The sequence below is a fragment of the Trichomonas vaginalis genome, chromosome VI, assembly GCF_026262505.1.
Source record: "Trichomonas vaginalis G3 chromosome VI, whole genome shotgun sequence".
Taxonomy (NCBI): Eukaryota; Parabasalia; order Trichomonadida; family Trichomonadidae; genus Trichomonas; species Trichomonas vaginalis.
The window spans coordinates 11,533,183-11,553,261 of NC_067208.1; the positions used below are offsets into that span (position 1 = coordinate 11,533,183).

A 20,079-nucleotide genomic window follows, 5' to 3' on the forward strand; every position below is an offset into this window, starting at 1 on the left:
TGAAGAAGCTTCTATTGACATTGACGAAGGAAGTGAAATGGTTGAAGAAATAGACCCTGAAGCTATTTAAGCAAAAATATATTTTTGGTTAGTCTTCATATGGATATTTTACAACAATTCCCCAATGTATAAACTTTTCATACGCTTTTTCATAAGCTTTATATACCTTCAGAAATTTTGCATAATCTTTAGAAGCATTTAGATATTGTTTAAATGCTTTGTATGTCTTCAGAAATTTTGCATAATCTTTTACATGTTGTTCGTTCTCTTCTTCTGTCATGAGTTCCGAATATTCTAAATTCATGTTCTTTCATATGAGATAAAATTTTATAAAAAAATAAAATTAGCTTAGATTTTTTTATTCTTCCTCTTTGAAGTTGTCGAAATATTCTGTTATCTTTTCCTTCAGTAGCGGTAAGTCTTCTTTGAAGGTAAGTATTGTACAACCTTTGATGTCATAGTGTGTTTGAGGAAGAGTATTTTGACAATTTCCTTTATTTGCTCATTCGGTGTCATTGAAATCGGTAAGTTTTCACGATAGAACCAGTTTCTGTCAGATTTGTAAATCTTAGCAAGGTCGTAAAAGCTTTTGTTGTTTCTTCTGACTAAATGCAACATAACCATATCTCTATCTTCTTCTTTCTCCAACTCTTCAGCGTAAATCATATACTTATAACTCTTTTCCTTTCCTTTTGGTACCGAACGTGGTATTCTTTTCTGTATGCTTTTGTCTTTGGATTCAATGACTTCATCTTTTGCTTGAAGTTTCTTTTCCATCTCTCCACGTTCTGCTTTATATAGTTCATCTAACATCATGAAAATATAACAAGCATAACGAGGTGAAGCCCACATTGCTACAGCATTTACAAGAAGTCTATGAACATAATAACCTTTCAAACCAGGTGCCAAATTCTTGCGATTTTCGTACGGAATCTCTTCCCTCGGTTTTCCGAGGGAAGCAATCATATGAGGAAATTCTTCTAAAAGTTCTTTTGCCTGTTGGTTTTCAAACCAATGATATGCTTGCTTTGTAGAAAGAAGAGCATTCATTATACTTTGCATTTGGTACATGTCATCTTTGACTGAACGAATGAGTCTCAATTGTTTGTTATACTGTATGTATTCGTATTCTTCATTTATGGCTTCATGAACGATAGCAGTTGTTGTGTTCTCTGTTGTTGACATATCTGTCTTTACATACAAAATAAAAAAATAAATAAAAATAAAATTAGCGTTATTTTTTCTATCTTTCACAAAAGACCAAAAATAAACGCTTTACATGTATTTTTCAGCAACTTCGTCAAATAATTTTATAGCTTTATCTATCTCATCTACTTCAAACGTTTCTTTACCTTTTATGGGAGCACCATACATTTTCTCAAACTTTTCGAGTAGTTCTGTTTCTGCGGCTCTCATATCATTAACGAACACAACCTTGACTCTATTGACTGTACTGTCATATCTTTGAGTTATATTATATGTCCTTCCTATCTTATATCTTTTTGTGTTGAAGTCCTTCGGTTTCTGAACGATGTAAAGTAAGCCTTCACTGCAACGTTCCGTATCGAATGAACCATAAGTTATGAAGTTATATCCAACAACTGGGTCAATCCATAACAAAACTATTGGTATAAGACTTTTGTCGATGAGATATGCTGTAGTTCCATAGAATCTTACTGATATCATAAGCTCAGGATTTCTTGTCAAAATTTTCTGAGTTGAAGCATTTCTAACCCAGTCGTGTGTTTTCTTTCCAGATGGAAATATAATGTCTGACAAAGAATATTTGTTGTATTTCTTTGAGTATCTTACGTTTAAATCACCTATTCTAACCAATTTGGTGTCATTGTCTATCTTTCTAACTGTTTCAAACTCAATGTTTGACATATATGTCTTTACATACAAAATAAAAAAATAAATAAAAATAAAACTAACTTTATTTTTTCTGTCTTAAGGAAATTCACGATTTTTGTTGCTGAATTCAGCAAAAATATATTTTAGGGTAGATGGTTAGATCTAACCTCATTTCTACCCTCTTTTCTACCCCAGTTATTTTATAAGCGTTTTACATGGTAAACGTTATGAATTCGTGAGACTTTAAACAGTTTTGTAGCTTCTATTTCTTCTTTTAGTACATCGAATGTTTTAACAATGCCGAAAGTTTCTTTATATTTCTTCTTGACGTCAGATAGAAGGAAATCGTCAGCAGTTGGATAGTTTTTGTTCAGAAATTCTAACATGTCCATTTTATCTTCTGCTGGTTTTTCTGCTTCTTTCTTTAAGTCTGCATAGTCGTTTCTCATACGTTCTATCTCTTTGACGGAGTAGTTATATCTCCTCATTGCTGCTTTACATTTAGAACATTGCGGGTTCATTTTTGCGTTATACATTGAAATAAAACCGGCTAAAACAACTAAAGCGTCAATTGCTCTCTTCATCTCAAACATAGCGGGTCTTATTTGTTTGTTCCATACCTTACCTCTTCTATCTTTATCTCTTATCTGCCATACACATTCAGCAACTAACGAAACAAAGTTGTCGTAGGTCTTAAATTCTTCAGATTTATATATGTCAGAAACATTCTTATATACCATGTCGCAATCTTTGTCCATAACCTTATGGTTGCAATGAAATCCTAGAAACTCATAGTTTACCTTTCGTATGAACTTCTTTATTTCTACTGAGTCAGTTGCTTTGACTTCAATTTCATCGAATTCAGGAATAGTGAGTTTTTGTTGTTGGATTTCAGGTAGTTTGGGTAAATGGTCGATGAGGTCCTGCATTTCATAAAGATACTGTTCATTTGTTTCATCTTTCACACTACAGTCTAAATTACTTGTTAAAAGTTCTTGCTTTATCTTCTGGATTTCTGTTTCAAAAGTATATGAAGAAGGAATGAAGCTTTTCATTTCTACTAACATAGATGTTGGATTCATGACTAACGAGTTTGGTGCTGTTGTTTGAATTGTTGTTGTGCCGATTGTTGAAATCATGTCTTTTATACAAAATAAAAAAAAAATAAAAAAATAAAACTAACTTTATTTTTTATTTCGGGAAAATTCATGAAAATTCAAGAGGTGAAAAAAGAGGTGAAAAAACAGGTGAGATCTCACCTCTTCACCTAAACTTTATTTTTGGGTCCTTTACACTCATTACGAAGAAGTCTTGACAAAACATTTACGAAGAAGTCATGACAAATTCAAGAGGTTAGAAAAGAGGGTAGAAAACAGGTTAGATCTAACCATCTACCCGACATTCTCGTCAAATACAAAAAATGACACTTTTTCATTAGATAACTGTTATTTTTTGACGAAGTGAAGATTGACACTTCGTCAAAAAAATCCCTGAAATCATGTCTTTACATACAAAAAATACAAAATAAATAAAATAAAACTAACTTTATTTTTTATTTCGGGAAAATTCATGAAAATTCAAGAGGGTAGAAATGAGGGTAGAAATGAGGGTAGAAATGAGGGTAGAAATGAGGGTAGAAATGAGGGTAGAAATGAGGGTAGAAATGAGGTTAGATCTAACCATCTACCCTAAACATTATTTTTGGTCATGGACTTCGTCCTCGCCGCTTTGCGTCTTTATGTTAAAATAAATGGTACCATTAATAATTTCATGACTGTTCTCGTTCATGTCTGATTTACATCCAACGAAAAAGTTTAGAAGAATTTTCTTATTCTTTCTGGCATATTTTTGTCTTTCCAGTACTCCCGCTCTAATGGTCCCAGATGTGTTGGCTTCGACTCTCTCAAGTTCTTAGATGGTATAACATCTTCAACGCCTCCTTCATATCTTACTTTATAAGTGTCATCGTTTGTGTTATAGCCAAGTATTTCAATAACCACTCCTCGCTTTGCTTCGTCAATGGTTTCAGCAAGTTTGCCATTACTACTTTCGACTAATTTATGTCGAGGGTAAAACGCAATAGAGTCGTCGGCAGCTTTTATAAGATATCCATTACCTTGCGTAGAGTCTACGATATAATAATTTCGACTTAACCTTAAACGTTTCTTTGTCAACGGTTTGTCGTCAAGAACTACACGAACTTTTGTACCAGGAATGAGGGTAAATTGTGTTGAATTTCTGATATTTTGTGTTTGGCTTCGTTTCTTTTGTATATACTTTTCTTCTTGTTGTTGTGTCATTGAATTTGGTGTATGTCCTGTTGTAGAATTTGTTGAGGAATTATATACTTCGAGAAAATGTTTCATTGTTTCTTCGGTAAAGTCTCGCTCTTGATTTAAATCTCTGAGCGTTCTTATGAAGCGATTAATGATACCTAAAATATTATGGTTATGGTCTTCAGTAGTGTAGTGAGTTATGTTATGCTTAATGAGAAATTCTGTGATTTCGTTGCTGAGGTATGCACTGTCTTGGTCTGATGTTAAAGTACTTGGGTTATGTTCTGCTACAAACTTTTGTAAAACTCTTAACACTTCACGAGTTCCTTTATTTCTCATTATATACGCAAAAGCTTTGCGAGTGTTAACATTTATGAAGATGAGGAATGGTTTATGTCCTCCTTTTCTGCTTTGAATGAGAGTGTCAAATTGGTATGCGTCAGGAGCGTTGGAGTAAATTGGTAAAAAGTAGTCGTAAGGGTTTATTTTTGTTTGATGTACAACATTTTTGTCAAAGAACCTTTTCACTTCAGCTCTGTTAGTAAATCCCCAACTCTTTGCAGCTTCATTGAATTTTTTAAATGACCTCCATGGATGTTGTTCGAATACTTCTTTCAAGCTCATTTATGTAAAGTTAAAGATTTCATTCTAGGCTCAAGCGCGTTCATTGAACTCTATACCATGCGAATATAGTCACAAATGGTGGCATATAATCTTCACCCGAGCCTGTTGGATTTGTTGTGAAAGTATGTGAATGATTTCCTCCTGGTTCAGTTGGTCGAAAAGTCTTTTTTGCTGAATGGTTATAATCTGGAGATAAAACGTCATTGCCAGCATAATATTCTGAGTTGTATAATGGATGGTCTCTTAATGAGTGGCTATGGTCGCCAGAAAAGTTTGTAGTTCCTGTATGAGTGTGCGCAGGTAAGTTTGCTTCAGTAATTTTCTTCGAACCCCCTGTTTGCTTTGAAGAGTTAGCACAGTATAAGAATTTGTCAACTATTTGTTCCCATGCACCAAAACCTAAAACTGTTTCTGGATTTGTTGAGTTCATTGACGTATAAATAGAACCTATAGGATATAATGTTTGAAGTATTTCTGTCTTTAATGTTTGAAGCTCTGTTTTGTCTGCTTTCTTATCTAACATTGTTGGTAGTTCATATGCTTCAAAGTTTCTGGCATGATCTTCGATATTCCTGCAACTCTTATCTAAATTGTTAAGAGTATCTTTTACGCTTGTACTTGGATTTTCTAATGGTGCACTTGAACCAAGGTCAAAGTTCAATATTATGTCGTCTGCTCTAACAGTAGTGAAGGATTCATGTGTATGGTTCTTGTCGGCTTTACTATTTAATGTAGCTTGAAGTTCATTTATATCGGAGATATTGTGTTTATGAGATTTCAAAACTTTGTTCATTGCTTCAAGTTCATTTTTGTCCGCTTTACTTTTAATAGCATCTTCAAAAGTTATTTTTGCCTTAACTCTCAAAGTAAATCTTGGTTCAACTAGTACACCGTTAACATTGAAAGTAGAGGCATAAATTTCACCGGTATAACCAAATGCTTCTGGTGCTTTAGCTACGTCATACTGTACAGTACAGCTTATGTCATAACCTTTAGCACGAATGTATTTATATCTTCTTTCATTAACATTTTTTGTCTTCGCTTCATCACTTCGTGTTAAATATCCATGATAGTCCGTTATAATCTGTTCATCTGAACTTATATAATGAACATGGTTCTTGTCCGCTTTACTATTTAATGTAGCTTGAAGTTCATTTATATCGGAGATATTGTGTTTATGAGATTTCAAAACTTTGTTCATTGCGTCAAGTTCATTTTTGTCCGCTTTACTATTTAATGTAGCTTGAAGTTCATTTATATCGGAGATATTGTGTTTATGTTCTTTATCTGCTTTTTCGGCTAATTTCTCTTCTATCTCATTTATTTCAAGTTCATGCCTACCACCACCTCCCGAAGAAGTATTTTTCTTCAGCTCTTGAAGAACATCCACTTCACCATCTTTGGTGTCAATAATGAGACTTTGAGTTAAAACCTTTCCTGTCTTAATGGATGTTTGTAAAACTTCTTTTCACCGTGTTCGGGGTCATGGTCGTCATCATATCTTGTGAAATCAGAGATGTTGTCATACATTAAGCATATTCTGTCTCAAAAGTTCTGCTATTTGAAACTGGAACGAAAGAATATACAGAACTTTCATCATCTCCTAAAGTCAAGTCTGCTTTCTTAAGTATTTCTTGAATGTATGCAATGAGAACAGAGTACCTTGGAAAATATTCGAACAATATTTCATTAGCTGTTGGTTTTGGTGGTTCTTCTGGAGTTTCTGTTGTTTCAGTTCCTTCTGTAGGTTCTGTTGGAGTTTCTGCATCTCTTGACTTCAATGCTCTTGCTCTCAAAGACCTAAATGTTAGAGCACCGGGTTTTACAAAGGACTTTATAAATGCTTTAATAGTTCCTGGTAAGTTATTGTTAGCATTAAGTAAGTTCCTTATGCTTCCATCATGTACGTCCATAGCACTATGTAAAAAATCTATACTTTTCTTGTAGTCAGCAATAGACTGACTGTGATTTTTTAAAGATTTGTCAATACCTTTAAGCCAATCTTCATGCATGTCTGATACTGAGCCAAGAATATCATTTGCTTCCTTTAGTGTATTTTTGTGCTTGTCGTAAAGTATCCAATCCCGTACGTGCATTGTTTGCTATACGTCTTACAGTATCTATTTGACTCCTTGTTTCTTGCATCCAACCAGATAAAGTTTTAATAGTATCCGAACCATTTGAAATGAAGTTCAAAGCATTTTTAACGTCATCTAAGCTTCTTCACCAAGTACTGCCCATATCTTTCCGATTTGGTATTGAAGAACTCCATATGAAGCAGCTTAAACCAGTATTTATAAGGTCCATATCCATGATTTAGCAGTTTTTCCATCCTTTCCATCCAAACCGTTTTCGCCTTGAGGTCCTTGAATTCCTTGAATTCCTTGTATTCCTTTATTCCTTGTGGTCCTGTGGTCCGGTGTCACCCTTCTCTCCTTTCAGTTCATCTTTATGTTCGTTATAATATTCTAATGTCATAAGGTGTACATCATTACTGCTACCAGCAACGCCAAGAATTTGTTTCTCATTCATGACTAAATTCTTTAAGCATTTAATGTTGTCGTCAAATCGAAAGCTCTTTAACAATTCAATGAGAACATTTAATACTTTCACTAATGAGGCATCTACTGTAGAATTTATATATTGACCGTTCCATCATTTATGAAGGAACTTACTTATTGTAATGAATGGGTCATAAGTGTTTAAAAGTATCGAAATCAATGATTTTTTAGTTTTTCCATCGTCAATGACTAAATCATTGCCTTCAATGGTTAAAGTTGAGTTTTCGTTTACTAGTTCATGTGCTCTTCTTGCTTCATTTGTTTCATACGCATATGCAGCAATAGTCATATTTTAATGAGAATAAAATGTTGTTCTATTTGCAAAGTACAGACCAAACGAATACGGACAAGTAAAGCTACAAACAACTTAGTCTTCAGAATGAAGCACTTGCTTTCAGAGTTGTTGACTTCAATACTATCGCAACTTTTGTCATAACAGATGAAACAGATTTCATAGAGATTGAAATAGATGACAAAAGAAGTGTTTATAACATTTCCTAACAGAGCAGAGTATAGAATAGATAAATTGCTGGATGTCATAGATACTCTCATAAATGAAGAAACTATTGACAACATAGATGTCGAAACTCTCTTCTGAGGGAACATTGAAGTTCAGTAGCAAGAAAGAGTTCAAGATAACACGAATGAGTCATAGAGTTCAACTTCTTTTGGGTGCATACCATATGACATTTCCTTTGAAAAGTGTTGACAAAACGATTGAGATGAAATCTGTTCCATACGTATGTTATGGCAATTGTTTGTACATTGAGTCAAAAATAGCTAATGTCACAGGTATTTCAGGAGTTAATAGTAAAGGTTCAGTAGAATATAAGTCTTTCTGTTATGCAGTCAATTCAATGTTCATTCCAAACGTTCCTGTCATAGCAACTCATTTAGGTAAATGGGTTCGCATTAGTCCTCATAATTTGAAAGACATGCAATTCAGACTTGTTGACTTTCAAGGAGAGCCTGTAGAACTGAAGGCACCAGTGCGAATGACTGTTGAAGTTGACTTTTTAGAAAATATTAAATGCAACAGCTTACAAGAGAACTCAGAGCTAAAAATATAAAGTATGAATGTTATGTATTAGGTCATGAACTTTGGTTGTTGCTGTTTGATGAAACAAATGAGTTAGTTATGTCAGTCAAGAGAACAGAAAAATATTGTGTTAGTGAAAACTGCACCAAGTCAATAAGATTAGGTTTGCATTATGAAGATGAGTTCGATACTGTTGAAGAAGTTTTGGATAGATATTACAAATTGCTTTAATTTACTAAAACATATTTCAAGCAAAGTTTATATTCTGTTGAAAGTTTTGTATATTCATTCGAATATTTATACTTAAACTCAACTCCTGTAGTTCCTGGTGTTTCAATGATGCGGATGTTACCTATTTTCATGAATATTGGCGTTTGACCACAGCATTCGATTTCAGGGTCGAGATAGTCAATGACACATTGCTTTCCTGTTATTCGTGATATAACATTTTCAAGGTCCTCCTTTGTTAGAATTATTTGGTTCTTGCTTATAAGATTTGTCAAAAGCTTCTTATCGTCTTTGAGTAAAATTGTTTGGTATAACTGAAGAAGGTAATGGTCTACGTTATCTGAAGGATTTGTTTGAACATTTGTGTAAGGATTGTCGTTGGCTTCTCTTGAAAGAATTTGGTCCAGTGGTGGATACTCTAACTTAACATCTGATGTAGCGTTAGCGTTTGAAGCTGTGTTTAAATTCACGGATTTCAGCTCTGGTTCTTTTTCTTTCAAACACTCTGAACTATAGTTCTTTATGACAATATTGTTTGTCGTTCGTGAGTCAACATTTGATGTTGGTTCAATTGGAACATTAACGGCACCAGCTAAGATGGATTTGCTTCTCATTTCATATAGAATAAAAACCTTTTATATGTATGAAATGAACAATATACTCGACAAGGGTTTGAATGTAAAGCTAACGAATGAAAATATTGTTGAATTCACTGAGACAGGTGCTGTGTATAAAGATGTAGAACTACTGAACAAAAGAGCTAAGGGAAGAAGCAGGAACATGAACAAAGGGTGGAAGCCTATAAAAATTTATGTCAATGATGGCTCAGGAGGTTCAAACATAAAGTATGCAGAAAGTTATAGAGTTTATGCTCTCAAGGTGAGAAAGCCTTCATTTAAGAACAGCTATTCTAACACATATCCTCAAAAGCTAACGGATGGAGAAGTGGATGATATGAATGACAGCAAAAATATTAACAGAAATGGCGACAGAGATGCATGGAATTTGTTTACCATCAGTCAATTGAAGGTTAAACTTTAAAACAATGTTGGTCGTTCCATGGAATATTTTTGACTTTAATGGTATTAGTCATGATATGAATCTCAAGGTATGAACGAGGAGATGAGAGACTTATATGCTTCCCAAATTTCTTCAAAAGGTAATGTTATACCTGACTGTTTCCAAATGAGTTCAATATCATAGCGTGAGAAACCTTGAAAGATAACGAAGTCAGTTATGAGACGTTTTATGTTTAAAGCAAGGAAACGCCATGTTTGCATAAGTATTGCTACAGTTAAATGGTAATGTCTGACTTTAGTTATGATGTTAGCTAATGGTGAGTCTGGTTTTGACACTAAACCTTTTCCGGCGAAGTCGTCACAAACGAGCAGAGTGTTTGAAGGATATTTTTTGAAGGGGTATTTTGAAAGTTTTGATAGAATGTAGTTTGTAAGTCGTTTCATATCGTAAACTCCTGAGTATTGACGTAAGTGGTGTTTGTCAATAATTCTTTCCATCTCTTCTGAAGTCTTTTGCATTCCTGACTGTATAAATTCAACGATGGCATAATATTTCCTCTTACGTCGAATGTAACGTTGAAGAAATTCAATGAGTTCACTGTCTGGAACTTTAACGACAGAGGCTTGAACTTTTGACATAAATGTTTTCGCTGTTGAGTCCATAGAGTCTGAAGTTGCTGATATAATGATTTGGTCATAATATGAGTCATTTCCTAAACGTTCTGTTATGAGTATATGACGAATGAGGTTGAATGTCTTTCCTGACCCCATCTTTCCACAATAGAAATAAACGCCATTTGAACAGAATTCATAGTCCTTACTGAAAGGAAGAATAAGAGAACTGTTGAGCTTTTCACTGCTTTCATTCATGTCTTCATCTACGTCATGTATTAAATGCTTCATTTTATCTCCATTAAAAATGCAAGTCAGAAATATTCAGAATATAGCACCGAGTCTAACTGACAAGAGTATAAAGATATACTATGAACACGTTATGATGAAACCTACCAAAATTCAAGAAAGTCAGTATACTTATGAATATCCAAGACACTGGGTAGAGTATGTAGGAGGTGAGAAAGCTATTGAAATCAGACAAGTTCGAAGTATTCCAGCAGGAAGAACAATATTATTGAAGAACTTTAATGTTTTGAGGTATAATGATGAAACAAAGAAGCAAGATAGTTTCCCTGTTGCTGTGTATGTGAACCTAGACACAGGAGATGACATGAAAGTTTTTAACACAAAGCTTCAAACGGTAGTGAGAGAACAACTGACTGCGGAAGGACATCCATTACCTTCAGAAGTTACCATAGCATATAATTTTGAAACAAACTCAATAGATTTTAAAGTCATCTCTGCAAAGAAGTCAGGTTTTACATTTAATGAAGCAGATGTATATTCGAATGAAAACTTCAAAGCTATTGCATGGTTAGATAATGACGATTGCTTTAAGAAAATATTTAAATACAGTAACTCAACGATGTCAATAGATGACCTTCGTGGAATGTTACCATCGACGTTTACAGTTGAAGGTCAGCAGGATTGCTTACAAGATTGTCAATTGGTGGTATTTGGTCTCGTGAGAACATTGTTATAAAATCCAGTATAAGTGAATTTGCTGAAGAATCTATATTATGTCTTTCAAACTACATGTATTCGCCGCCGAAGCATTATAGTATAACAAACTTTGTCAGTAAGTTTAACATAAGACTTGTCGAACCTTCTTCAATGAAAGATGTTGTGCTACCTAAAGATGGAAAGGATGGACTCATTATTGAAATGATTTTAATTGCATATTAAATGAGTTGTTCTTGAAGGTCATTCATGATGAAATAACTGTTGTAGAAGATGTTAGCAATTGTTCAGACATTTTGAAGCGTATAGATGATATAAGAAAGAAGTTAGATAGACCGCAAAGCGGTGAGGGCGAAGCCCGTGAGAACGCTTACGTTTCATTGACTTTCTCCAGTAACGAGAACTTTTATGAGATAATATTGAAGAGAGATGATTTTAATATGGTGTAAATGGTAGCTTGGGCAGCTTTAGGCGCAATGGGAACAAAAGCATTAGCATTTGGAGCAAAAGCACTTGGAGCTTATGACGCAGTAAATAAAATGAGTGGAGGAAGGTTTCAAGACATTAGATGCAAATAAAGGGAAGATTGGAGGCTGGGTTGCAAAGAAGTTAAGATTAAATAAAATAGGGCTCATAAATAAAGCATCCAATTTGGTTGCGACTGAGTCAGAAAATGCTTTAGGAAAGGACGATGAGTTTGCAAAACACGCAAAAGACTTTAATGACCAGATGAAAGGTGAAACAATGCATTTAAATAGATTCGATGGAACTAAAGAAAATGTTTCTTCTCCACCAGTAGTTCTTCCGTATGGTCCCTATGGAATGTATGGAAACCCTTATGAACGACCATTTGACCCATTGACTGGTGGAAGTAACTGGTATCATTACGGACGAAGAAAAAGACAGTCAAGTTGGAGACAGACGTGAAGAAAGCAACTAAAAAGAAACCAAGGAAGAGAGTTATAAAGCAATGAATTCAACAGGTTAGAAATGAGGGTAGAAATGAGGTTAGATCTACCTTCTACCCTAAATTTAAATGGATGTTTTCATACGTGTGAGGGTGGTGATATCATTAATTTTTAAGTTTATTTTTATATAATGACGAAAACTATTGAGATAACAAACTACAACGGTCATGAGTTCAAGAATTTGTTCTTCGTTCCTCGTGAAAATACATTCTATCAGATACGAGGGAGAAAGGGTAAAGTTAGTTTGAGCGTTTATGAAGGAATGAAGAATGGAAAGTTTATACAAGCATACGATACAAACGGTAAACGTGTTTCATTAGCTTTGTCAAAACTTACTAACATTTATTTTGACAGTGATTTTGACTCTGACGATTGGAGCGACAGCAGCGATACTGAAGAATATGAACTATTGTGTGAAGCACAGCAATGGGAAGAGTTGCAATACTTTTGTAAGTGAGAACTTTTATTTTTACAGTAGTGAAGTCGTTTGTGAAAACGTTAGTGAGGTGAAGTGGTTGGCGGCTTTGTAAATATTTAAGGTTAAGTTGGTGTTGTCGTTTGTGTTGTAAAATATACGTTAATGGTTTTGTAAAGTGTCAAATTCACATATCAGGTGTAAGGAGGCTCGCAGTGCCTCTGTACACGACTTAGGTATACTAACTCTTACTTAGTACTTTTAAAGTTAATTTCAGAAAAAATTTGACACAATGGTATCCGGCACATACAAGTGGTGTACAACCAAAATATAAGTTGGTTTAAACATATATTGCTATATCTCATGATCTTACTTAGTACTTTTAAAGTTAATTTCAGAAAAAATTTGACACAATGGTATCCGGCACATACAAGTGGTGTACAACCAAATCTTCGACTCGATGAACTTGTCATCGAGTTATATTCCAGTGTTGTTCCTTCATTCCTGATTAAGTTGCAAATTAAAGGTCTGGATTCAGAGAGAAGTGTTAAAGTTATCAAAAAAGTCACAAGAGATTTCGAAGAAATGACACAATTTAAAAAAGTCGAATGCATCAGTATGCTTGAAGCTGTTCAGAAAGGTCTGAAAAATGATACACTTGATCCCAACATTGTTTACTCAACATTAAAAATATTATTGCAAAGAAAATATTTGATTTAATAAACATTTAATTTATTATAATTAATTTTTTATTACAGTATAGTAAAAAATGCTATAAATAAATTATTATATTTTATTAAAATGTGACTTTTAATAGTAAGTGAATAAAATAAATCAGGAATTGGGAAAGAAATAAGGTTAATTAAAAATAATGAAAATTACAAGTTTAAGGTTAATGAAAAGTGACAATGGGCGAGTTTGTCCCCCACTCATATATCTTTAAAAAGTCTGTATATGGTATGGAAAAATCAATTGAATAAATGAAATGTTTATTCTTAAATAAGGTTGTTTCAATACTATATATTGTTTCAATATAGAATTGCGCAACTAAAAAAAACTATTTGTTATTCTGAGCACCATGTTCAACTAAAAATTTGATTGCAATACTAAACATTATTATACATTGAGAAATGTTTCAATATTAAAAAAGAAAATGTAATAAAACAAAAAGGTGACCAAACTATTTTTTGAAAGTCCGCCATAACTTTAATGGTACTATTTCAGCGTGTACAATGAATACAAAAATTCTAAGAGTGCCACATAAAATAGTACTTTAGACTTGAGTTAATGCTACCAAGCAAATGTTAAAAAGATGACTTTAGTGTTTTGATAATCAAAGATTAAAATCATTATTGTCTAAATCAATAATCATAACGACAGAAGTTAATGTTTTTTCATCAGTGCTTTAAATCCACTTTTAAAAGTATACCTCAAAAATCAAAATATCAAAAAAAATTGGCCGATAGGTTTGGCTTTAATTTTTGTCTGCTTTTATGATTTGATATGGATGTTATAATTTTAAAAGTTGAGCCAAATTCACCAATAGATTTTTGAGATTTGCAAATACTCAATAATTTTCAGCGTGTTATCTTTTATTAAAAGAACTATTTGGTTTCAGTATCATATAAATTGATATTTACTTTCTATTTGAACCTTCATTTAGCTAATGATTTAATAATACAGATTTCATCTAGTCCTTATAAGAGAATTTTGAATTTGTTATAATAAAAAAACAAACAGATATAGCTTACACTTCTATAATAAAGATACCTTTTATAGAAATCAGTATGAAATGTGTTTTGGCTTATTGGAAGCATATCAGACATAATCGCCATAATCAAAAAATCTATATACCCAATAAGTAATAAATTTGTCGATATAGATTTTCCATAAAATTAGTTTTTAGTCTGATCTTAAAATAAATTTAATTTTTTATAAAAAAAATCACAGTTAAAAGTACCTTTTTAGTAGCTCGAAATCCTGTTGGTGGATTTCGGGCGTACTTCAAAATTAGCTTTTCTTCTACATATGCAAGCTATATTTTAAATATGGGGCAAATCAGATCGGCGAAAGGAGTTTAGTTACCTTTTAAAACAATGAGAAATGTGAAAAGAAAGAGAATGTCATAAAACAATGAGAAATATGATAAGAAAGAGAATGCAATAAAACGATGATAAATATGGAAAGAAAGAGAATCAAATAAAATAATGATAAATACGAAAAGAAAAGTAATGTAATAAACTAATGATAAATATGAAAAGAAAGAGAATGTTTTAAAACAATGATAAATATGAAAAGAAAGAGAATAAAGTTCATGTTAACATCAGCACCATGTTCAACTAAAAATTTCACGATTTCTATTGAATTAGCTTTGATTGCAATACTAAGAGGGCATTCATTAACATAGAGAGAATGAAATAAAGCAATGATAAATATAAAGAGAAAAAGAACGTAATAAAACGATGATAAATATGGAAATAAAGAGAATTCTATAAAGCAATGTTAAATATGAAAAGAAGGAAATTGTAATAAAATAGTGATAAATATGAAAAGAAAGATAATTCTATAAAACAATGATAAATATGAAAAGAAAGAGAATGAGTTTAATGTTAACATTAGCACCATGTTCAACTAAAAATTTCATAACTTTCATTGAATTAGCTTTGAATGCAATACTAAGAGGGCATTCATTAATATAGAGAGAACTTTATTATACAATGATAAATATGGAAAGAAAAATAACGTCATAAAACAATGATAAATCTCGAAAGAAAGAAAATCTCATAAAACAAAGGCAAATATGAAGAAAAAGATAATGTAATAAAACAATGATAAATACCGACATAATGGATTTTATAAAGCAATTAAAAATATTAAAAGAAAGAGAATGTCATGAAATAATGATAAATATGAAAAGAAAGAGAATAAGTTTCATGTTAACATCAGCACCATGTTCAACTAAAAATTTCACAATTTCTATTGAATTAGCTTTGATTGCAATACTAAGAGGGGAATCATTAACATAGAGAGAACTTCATTATACAATGATAAATGTGAAATGAATGAGAATGTAATAAAACAATGATAAATATAAAAAGAAAGATAATTTCATAAAGTAATGATAAATATGAAAAGAAAGAAAATCTCATAAAATAATGATAAATATGAAATGAAAGAGAATAATTTGTTTGTTAACATCAGCACCATGCTCAACTAAATATTTCGCAATTTCCATTGAATTAACTCTGATTGCAATATTAAGAGGACATTCATTAATATTGAGAGAAATTGATTCAACAATAAAAAATATGCAAAGAAAGAGAATCCCATAAAATGATGATTAATATGAAAAGAAAGAGATTATAAGTTTTGTTGATATTTTCTCCATTAGAAAGTAAATAAGAAGCAATATCATAATTTCCGAAATACATACTTTCTGCAATTGAATCAGGACTTTGACCAAAATTTAATTTAAGATAGTTAGCAATTTCATTGTTTCGATATTTCAATGCTGTATTTATCATTTTATCAAATGATTTACCTTCCTCTATCATTTGCATAAAAATGATTTTATTTCCGCCTTGAACAGCATATTTTTCGGAGTATTCAGTGAATTGAGCACCCATATTTTTCAAATAATTGAAACATAATTCTGATCCATATTTAATTGCACAATTAAGGGGTGTAATTTCATAATTTATTTTCTTATTAATATCAAGATTTGGGAATTTACTCTTAAGGTCATCAACTTTATTCCATGCAATATAGTATAAAGGAGATTCTGTTGGATATATATTGAGAATTTTTTCTTCTTTCTTTATAGGACTGAAATGTTCAAATTTGAAACCTTTGTAATGTAGAAGTGTCGTTAATTTCACATTTTCCGGTTTTATGATGCATGAGAATTCGTTTAATATCTTTTCGTAAAGTTCTGCTAATAATTTAATATCTTTATCACGAAGTTGTGAAATAATATCAATCAAGTGAAGTGACATTTGGATAGATATTTTGTTATTTGTAATGAATTCTATAATTTGTGAATATATACGTAGAATATTATTGGAATTGATATCCCAAATCTTTTTTGATGCTTGATTAGGATATTCAAATGCTTCAATTGGCTTGATGTCACTAAAATCGAATTCAGTTTCATTATTTGACTGCTCAGAACTTAACATATTTGATCCTAATCCAAAAAAAAGCTATCGTTAATCCTACATCATCAAATTTTGAATAGTTTACGTTGAATTTTTTTAATTAATGAGGACTGAATAAAACTCATCAAAAATTATAACTCGTCCTGGATGTGCATTTCATATTCTTGTGCAGGATATGGATTCTGATTGAAGATATAATTTTGGCTAATCCATATAAATTGTGTGACTTGTGCATAAAATGATTGAAGTTATCATGGAGATATCTGAGGCAAAGAATCTGATCGGTCATTGATATTTCTCAAGAATCAAATAAAATTTATGAAGCACAGACTATAGTTTGAACATGTATAAATGGCACAGTTCAATTTTATATGTGAAAGATAATAAGAATGTGCTGTGATATCTATATTTTATCCTATATGAGTCATGAAATATGAAAAATGTCACATTATCATTGTATTATGTTTAATGAACAGAGATTATTTTTAGGATGTTCAGAATAAGATCGTTTCAAATGTTCCTCATCTTAGGTACTTGTTGTTGTATTGTACCCCCAGAAGAAGAACAAAGACTTCAATCAACTTCTGATTGAAGAAGAAAATCTTAAAAGACTCTCACAAGCAGTCTATCCGATGAAGATCAAAGATAACAATCTGCTTGTGATTTATAGCTCTTATGCTTTATCAAGTAAATATCATGTATGTTTTATATTACTAAACTATATATAGCGATATTGACACATATAAACAATCATTTACACATTTTGATTTTCATATTTTATGAATCTCACAAATCTCTCAGATATCAAATATTTGAGCATAATCACATCATATATAATCCAGATTTTCATATTCCAAACTCTTTCAAAATCCCTTCTGATGCAATTTCGCATTAAATCTAACTTTATGGTCTGAGACAATATACTTAGTTTAATAATTTTTAACTGGTTTCAGGTCGAAATCCGAAGTTTTGTTCGATAAAACTGGGGAAAAAAAGGCCAAAAATGGAAATGGCTTTGTCACAGCACAAAATGATCATAGGGCCGAACAAAACTCATCAAAAATTCTAATTAATTGATGCGGTGAATTACATGAGCTTGTTCATGGCACAGATAGATATTGAAGATATATTTTTTGAGATTCGGATAAATTTATGCTACTCATAGATTCAATGATTGAAAATATCTTGGATATCGATATGACATATGTTATGGTCGATCTATCTAAGGTTGAATGAATCATTAAAGATTCAAAAAACTAAAATATCAGAGAAATCATATAATAATCATATGAAACAATCGTATATAATGAGAAGTTAACAATTGCGCTGTGATATATATATTTATATTTGTTTGTATGAAAAGGTAATTCTTTAAAATACAATAAGAGGAAATGTAAATACTGTCAGATGAAAATAAAACTATTAGATGATGTGTTGAGGCTTCAAAAACTCTTAAGAAAGTCTTTTAGGAATGATGCTGATTTTTGATTTTGTTCCTCATCTGATGTACTTGTTGAGGTACTGTATCATTGATGAGGAACAAAGACTCCAAAGACTCTTAAGAACAATCATTGAAGATAATTTTGGACCATCAGTTGCTGAATGAACTTTTTGTTCCTCATCTGAGGTACATGTTGAGGTGTTGTATCTCGCAAATAATTTGAAATTAATCAAAACTACAAGAAAAAAGTGACAAGATTTTGAATAGAATTTAGATAATATTTTACTACTTAATGGAATCAAAAGAGAAGATGTTAGTCTAAAAAAGCGTTTTCGAAGGGATAAATCACCTCCATTTGAAACATCATTAGTCGTTTTATTTATAGTTATGGGAAGGCGCTTTGGAACTTGAAATCGATGTTCAATTTGCTTTTTTTTCATTAAATGAGAATCTTTATTTTTGTCTTGAACATTTTTCAATTTCCTATCTTTTAAATCCATATTTTAAAAATTATCAAGAACAAAAATTTTCCGATTTACCCTTCAAATGGGTCAAATCAATTGTGCCATGTTTGGTGATTTTAAATATGTTTGGTTTCAAAAATGCTCATAATATGAACAAAAAAACAAAATAACTAATAATCTTATTCATCTGAATATGGTTTTCCTTCTTTCCATCGTTTATTAAAGAAATCCAATGAAGATGATAAAATCTTCGAGTTATTTGTTGCGAAATGAAGAGAAACATCTTCATTGATCTCCAAAGACCGTATTTCGTGTGAAAATATGTAAGTCCAGTTGTCAGAAACCATAAAATCGAAAGAAAAGTAAGATTCGTCCAAAGTTCTAAGTTGGAAGTTATCATGTCTAGTTAGTTGGTTGTACCAGTTAGTTTGTGTACCGGAATGAACAGAAGCCAAATAATAAATTTTAGTTTTGTTTCTCATGAGAAGGGCTTTGATATCGTAGTATAAATGGAAGTCTGATGATGAGAATGCTTCGTACATCATGATGTATGGAGGAGTTTTTGAATAAATATAAAGAGTATTTGGTTCATCTGAAAGTTCTTCTTCCAAAATGTGTTGTGTATGAATGCGTAGAGGGAATAAACGACTTTTCGGATTATAAAATGAGAAAAACAAAGAATTATCCATGTTGATCGGCTGAATTGGCGAAGTTTTGGCTTGCATATCGATTTTTGCAATATGTGTGTTATGTGATTGTTGTAGGTTAATGCAATAATTAATAAATGCAAGGATATCGTCAGATCCTGAAGTACATTGTTCAAAAGACAAAATCCGATAGAATGGAGTAATTGCAGTGACTGGCTGATATGACATAACATATGCACTATCGTCAGAAACAATCATTCGGAATTTGGCTTGGAAGATTTCGGGATTGTAAATTGTGTATTTAAAACCGAGTTTTTTGGATAAAGTCTGAACATTTGACTCATTTGATGTAAATATTTGAATTTTTGATGGAGGAACATGTGAAGCATTAAGGAGAGGACCAAGAGTTCCAAAATCAAGTTTTGTTGAGGTCGCAGCTATTGAAATCCTGCGTGTAGCGTTTTTGATAGCTCTTTCAAATAAATTTTGGTAGGTTTTACTGTCGTTTGAGTAATAAATTGTGGGAAATTTTTGACATTCGATTTGATTCGTGATTTTTGTATCATTAACTGAAATAAGAAGTAAAGCAGATGCAAGGACAGCTGAAGCCAAGCATCCAAATATAGTTTGGTTACAATAAATTCGCATTGATATTAATTTTGTCACTTTTTTCATCACATATTCATTTCATTTAGAGAAAACAATAGAAAGTAAAGAGAGTTGAGCATTCTTTCAAAGAGAAAATGGTAGTATTGTTCGTCTATCATCCTAGTACATTAATGAATTTTATTCCAGAAATAAAGATCGTTTG

General features: G+C 31.9%; 11 protein-coding genes and 2 pseudogenes across 13 annotated transcripts, besides 3 other annotated features; 3 read left to right on the top strand and 10 right to left on the bottom strand.

Moving 5' to 3' along the window:
* Nucleotides 1-12,806: part of a mobile genetic element that runs on past the window's edge.
* Nucleotides 551-1,185, bottom strand: TVAGG3_0847150 (KilA, N-terminal/APSES-type HTH, DNA-binding family; the record flags this gene model as incomplete). Its single annotated transcript, XM_051249099.1, has 1 exon — nucleotides 551-1,185. A coding segment is annotated over one exon (635 nt), but the record flags the coding sequence as incomplete, so codon positions are not given.
* Nucleotides 1,276-1,686, bottom strand: TVAGG3_0847160 (organellar and viral DNA polymerase type B; the record flags this gene model as incomplete). The annotated part of the gene is made up of 1 exon (XM_051249100.1): nucleotides 1,276-1,686. The coding sequence occupies one exon, from the start codon at nucleotides 1,684-1,686 to the stop codon at nucleotides 1,276-1,278; it is 411 nt and encodes a 136-aa protein (XP_051084575.1).
* Nucleotides 2,055-2,342, bottom strand: TVAGG3_0847170 (organellar and viral DNA polymerase type B; the record flags this gene model as incomplete). Its single annotated transcript, XM_051249101.1, has 1 exon — nucleotides 2,055-2,342. One exon carries the CDS (start codon nucleotides 2,340-2,342, stop codon nucleotides 2,055-2,057), a length of 288 nt encoding a protein of 95 aa, XP_051084576.1.
* TVAGG3_0847180 (organellar and viral DNA polymerase type B) lies at nucleotides 2,386-2,993 on the bottom strand (the record flags this gene model as incomplete). Its single annotated transcript, XM_051249102.1, has 1 exon — nucleotides 2,386-2,993. A coding segment is annotated over one exon (608 nt), but the record flags the coding sequence as incomplete, so codon positions are not given.
* On the bottom strand, nucleotides 3,669-4,754 carry TVAGG3_0847190 (integrase core domain containing protein family; the record flags this gene model as incomplete). Its single annotated transcript, XM_051249103.1, has 1 exon — nucleotides 3,669-4,754. One exon carries the CDS (start codon nucleotides 4,752-4,754, stop codon nucleotides 3,669-3,671), a length of 1,086 nt encoding a protein of 361 aa, XP_051084578.1.
* Nucleotides 4,795-6,284, bottom strand: TVAGG3_0847200 (annotated as a pseudogene). Its single transcript has one exon. A coding segment is annotated over exon 1 (1,490 nt).
* TVAGG3_0847210 (uncharacterized protein) lies at nucleotides 8,038-8,385 on the top strand (the record flags this gene model as incomplete). The annotated part of the gene is made up of 1 exon (XM_051249104.1): nucleotides 8,038-8,385. The coding sequence occupies one exon, from the start codon at nucleotides 8,038-8,040 to the stop codon at nucleotides 8,383-8,385; it is 348 nt and encodes a 115-aa protein (XP_051084579.1).
* TVAGG3_0847220 (uncharacterized protein) lies at nucleotides 8,582-9,196 on the bottom strand (the record flags this gene model as incomplete). Its single annotated transcript, XM_051249105.1, has 1 exon — nucleotides 8,582-9,196. The coding sequence occupies one exon, from the start codon at nucleotides 9,194-9,196 to the stop codon at nucleotides 8,582-8,584; it is 615 nt and encodes a 204-aa protein (XP_051084580.1).
* On the bottom strand, nucleotides 9,620-10,471 carry TVAGG3_0847230 (annotated as a pseudogene). Its single transcript has one exon. A coding segment is annotated over exon 1 (852 nt).
* Nucleotides 10,521-10,965, top strand: TVAGG3_0847240 (uncharacterized protein; the record flags this gene model as incomplete). The annotated part of the gene is made up of 1 exon (XM_051249106.1): nucleotides 10,521-10,965. A coding segment is annotated over one exon (445 nt), but the record flags the coding sequence as incomplete, so codon positions are not given.
* On the top strand, nucleotides 12,275-12,601 carry TVAGG3_0847250 (uncharacterized protein; the record flags this gene model as incomplete). The annotated part of the gene is made up of 1 exon (XM_001304986.1): nucleotides 12,275-12,601. The coding sequence occupies one exon, from the start codon at nucleotides 12,275-12,277 to the stop codon at nucleotides 12,599-12,601; it is 327 nt and encodes a 108-aa protein (XP_001304987.1).
* Nucleotides 12,806-13,490: a mobile genetic element.
* A 236-nt stretch (nucleotides 13,491-13,726) lies between these two features.
* Nucleotides 13,727-14,648: a mobile genetic element.
* A 1,204-nt stretch (nucleotides 14,649-15,852) lies between these two features.
* Nucleotides 15,853-16,737, bottom strand: TVAGG3_0847280 (proteasome regulatory particle assembly; the record flags this gene model as incomplete). The annotated part of the gene is made up of 1 exon (XM_001304987.1): nucleotides 15,853-16,737. One exon carries the CDS (start codon nucleotides 16,735-16,737, stop codon nucleotides 15,853-15,855), a length of 885 nt encoding a protein of 294 aa, XP_001304988.1.
* Nucleotides 16,738-18,131: 1,394 nt separating this feature from the next.
* Nucleotides 18,132-20,076, bottom strand: TVAGG3_0847290 (uncharacterized protein; the record flags this gene model as incomplete). Its single annotated transcript, XM_001304988.1, has 1 exon — nucleotides 18,801-19,916. The coding sequence occupies one exon, from the start codon at nucleotides 19,914-19,916 to the stop codon at nucleotides 18,801-18,803; it is 1,116 nt and encodes a 371-aa protein (XP_001304989.1).
* Between the last annotated feature and the right edge of the window lie 3 nt (nucleotides 20,077-20,079).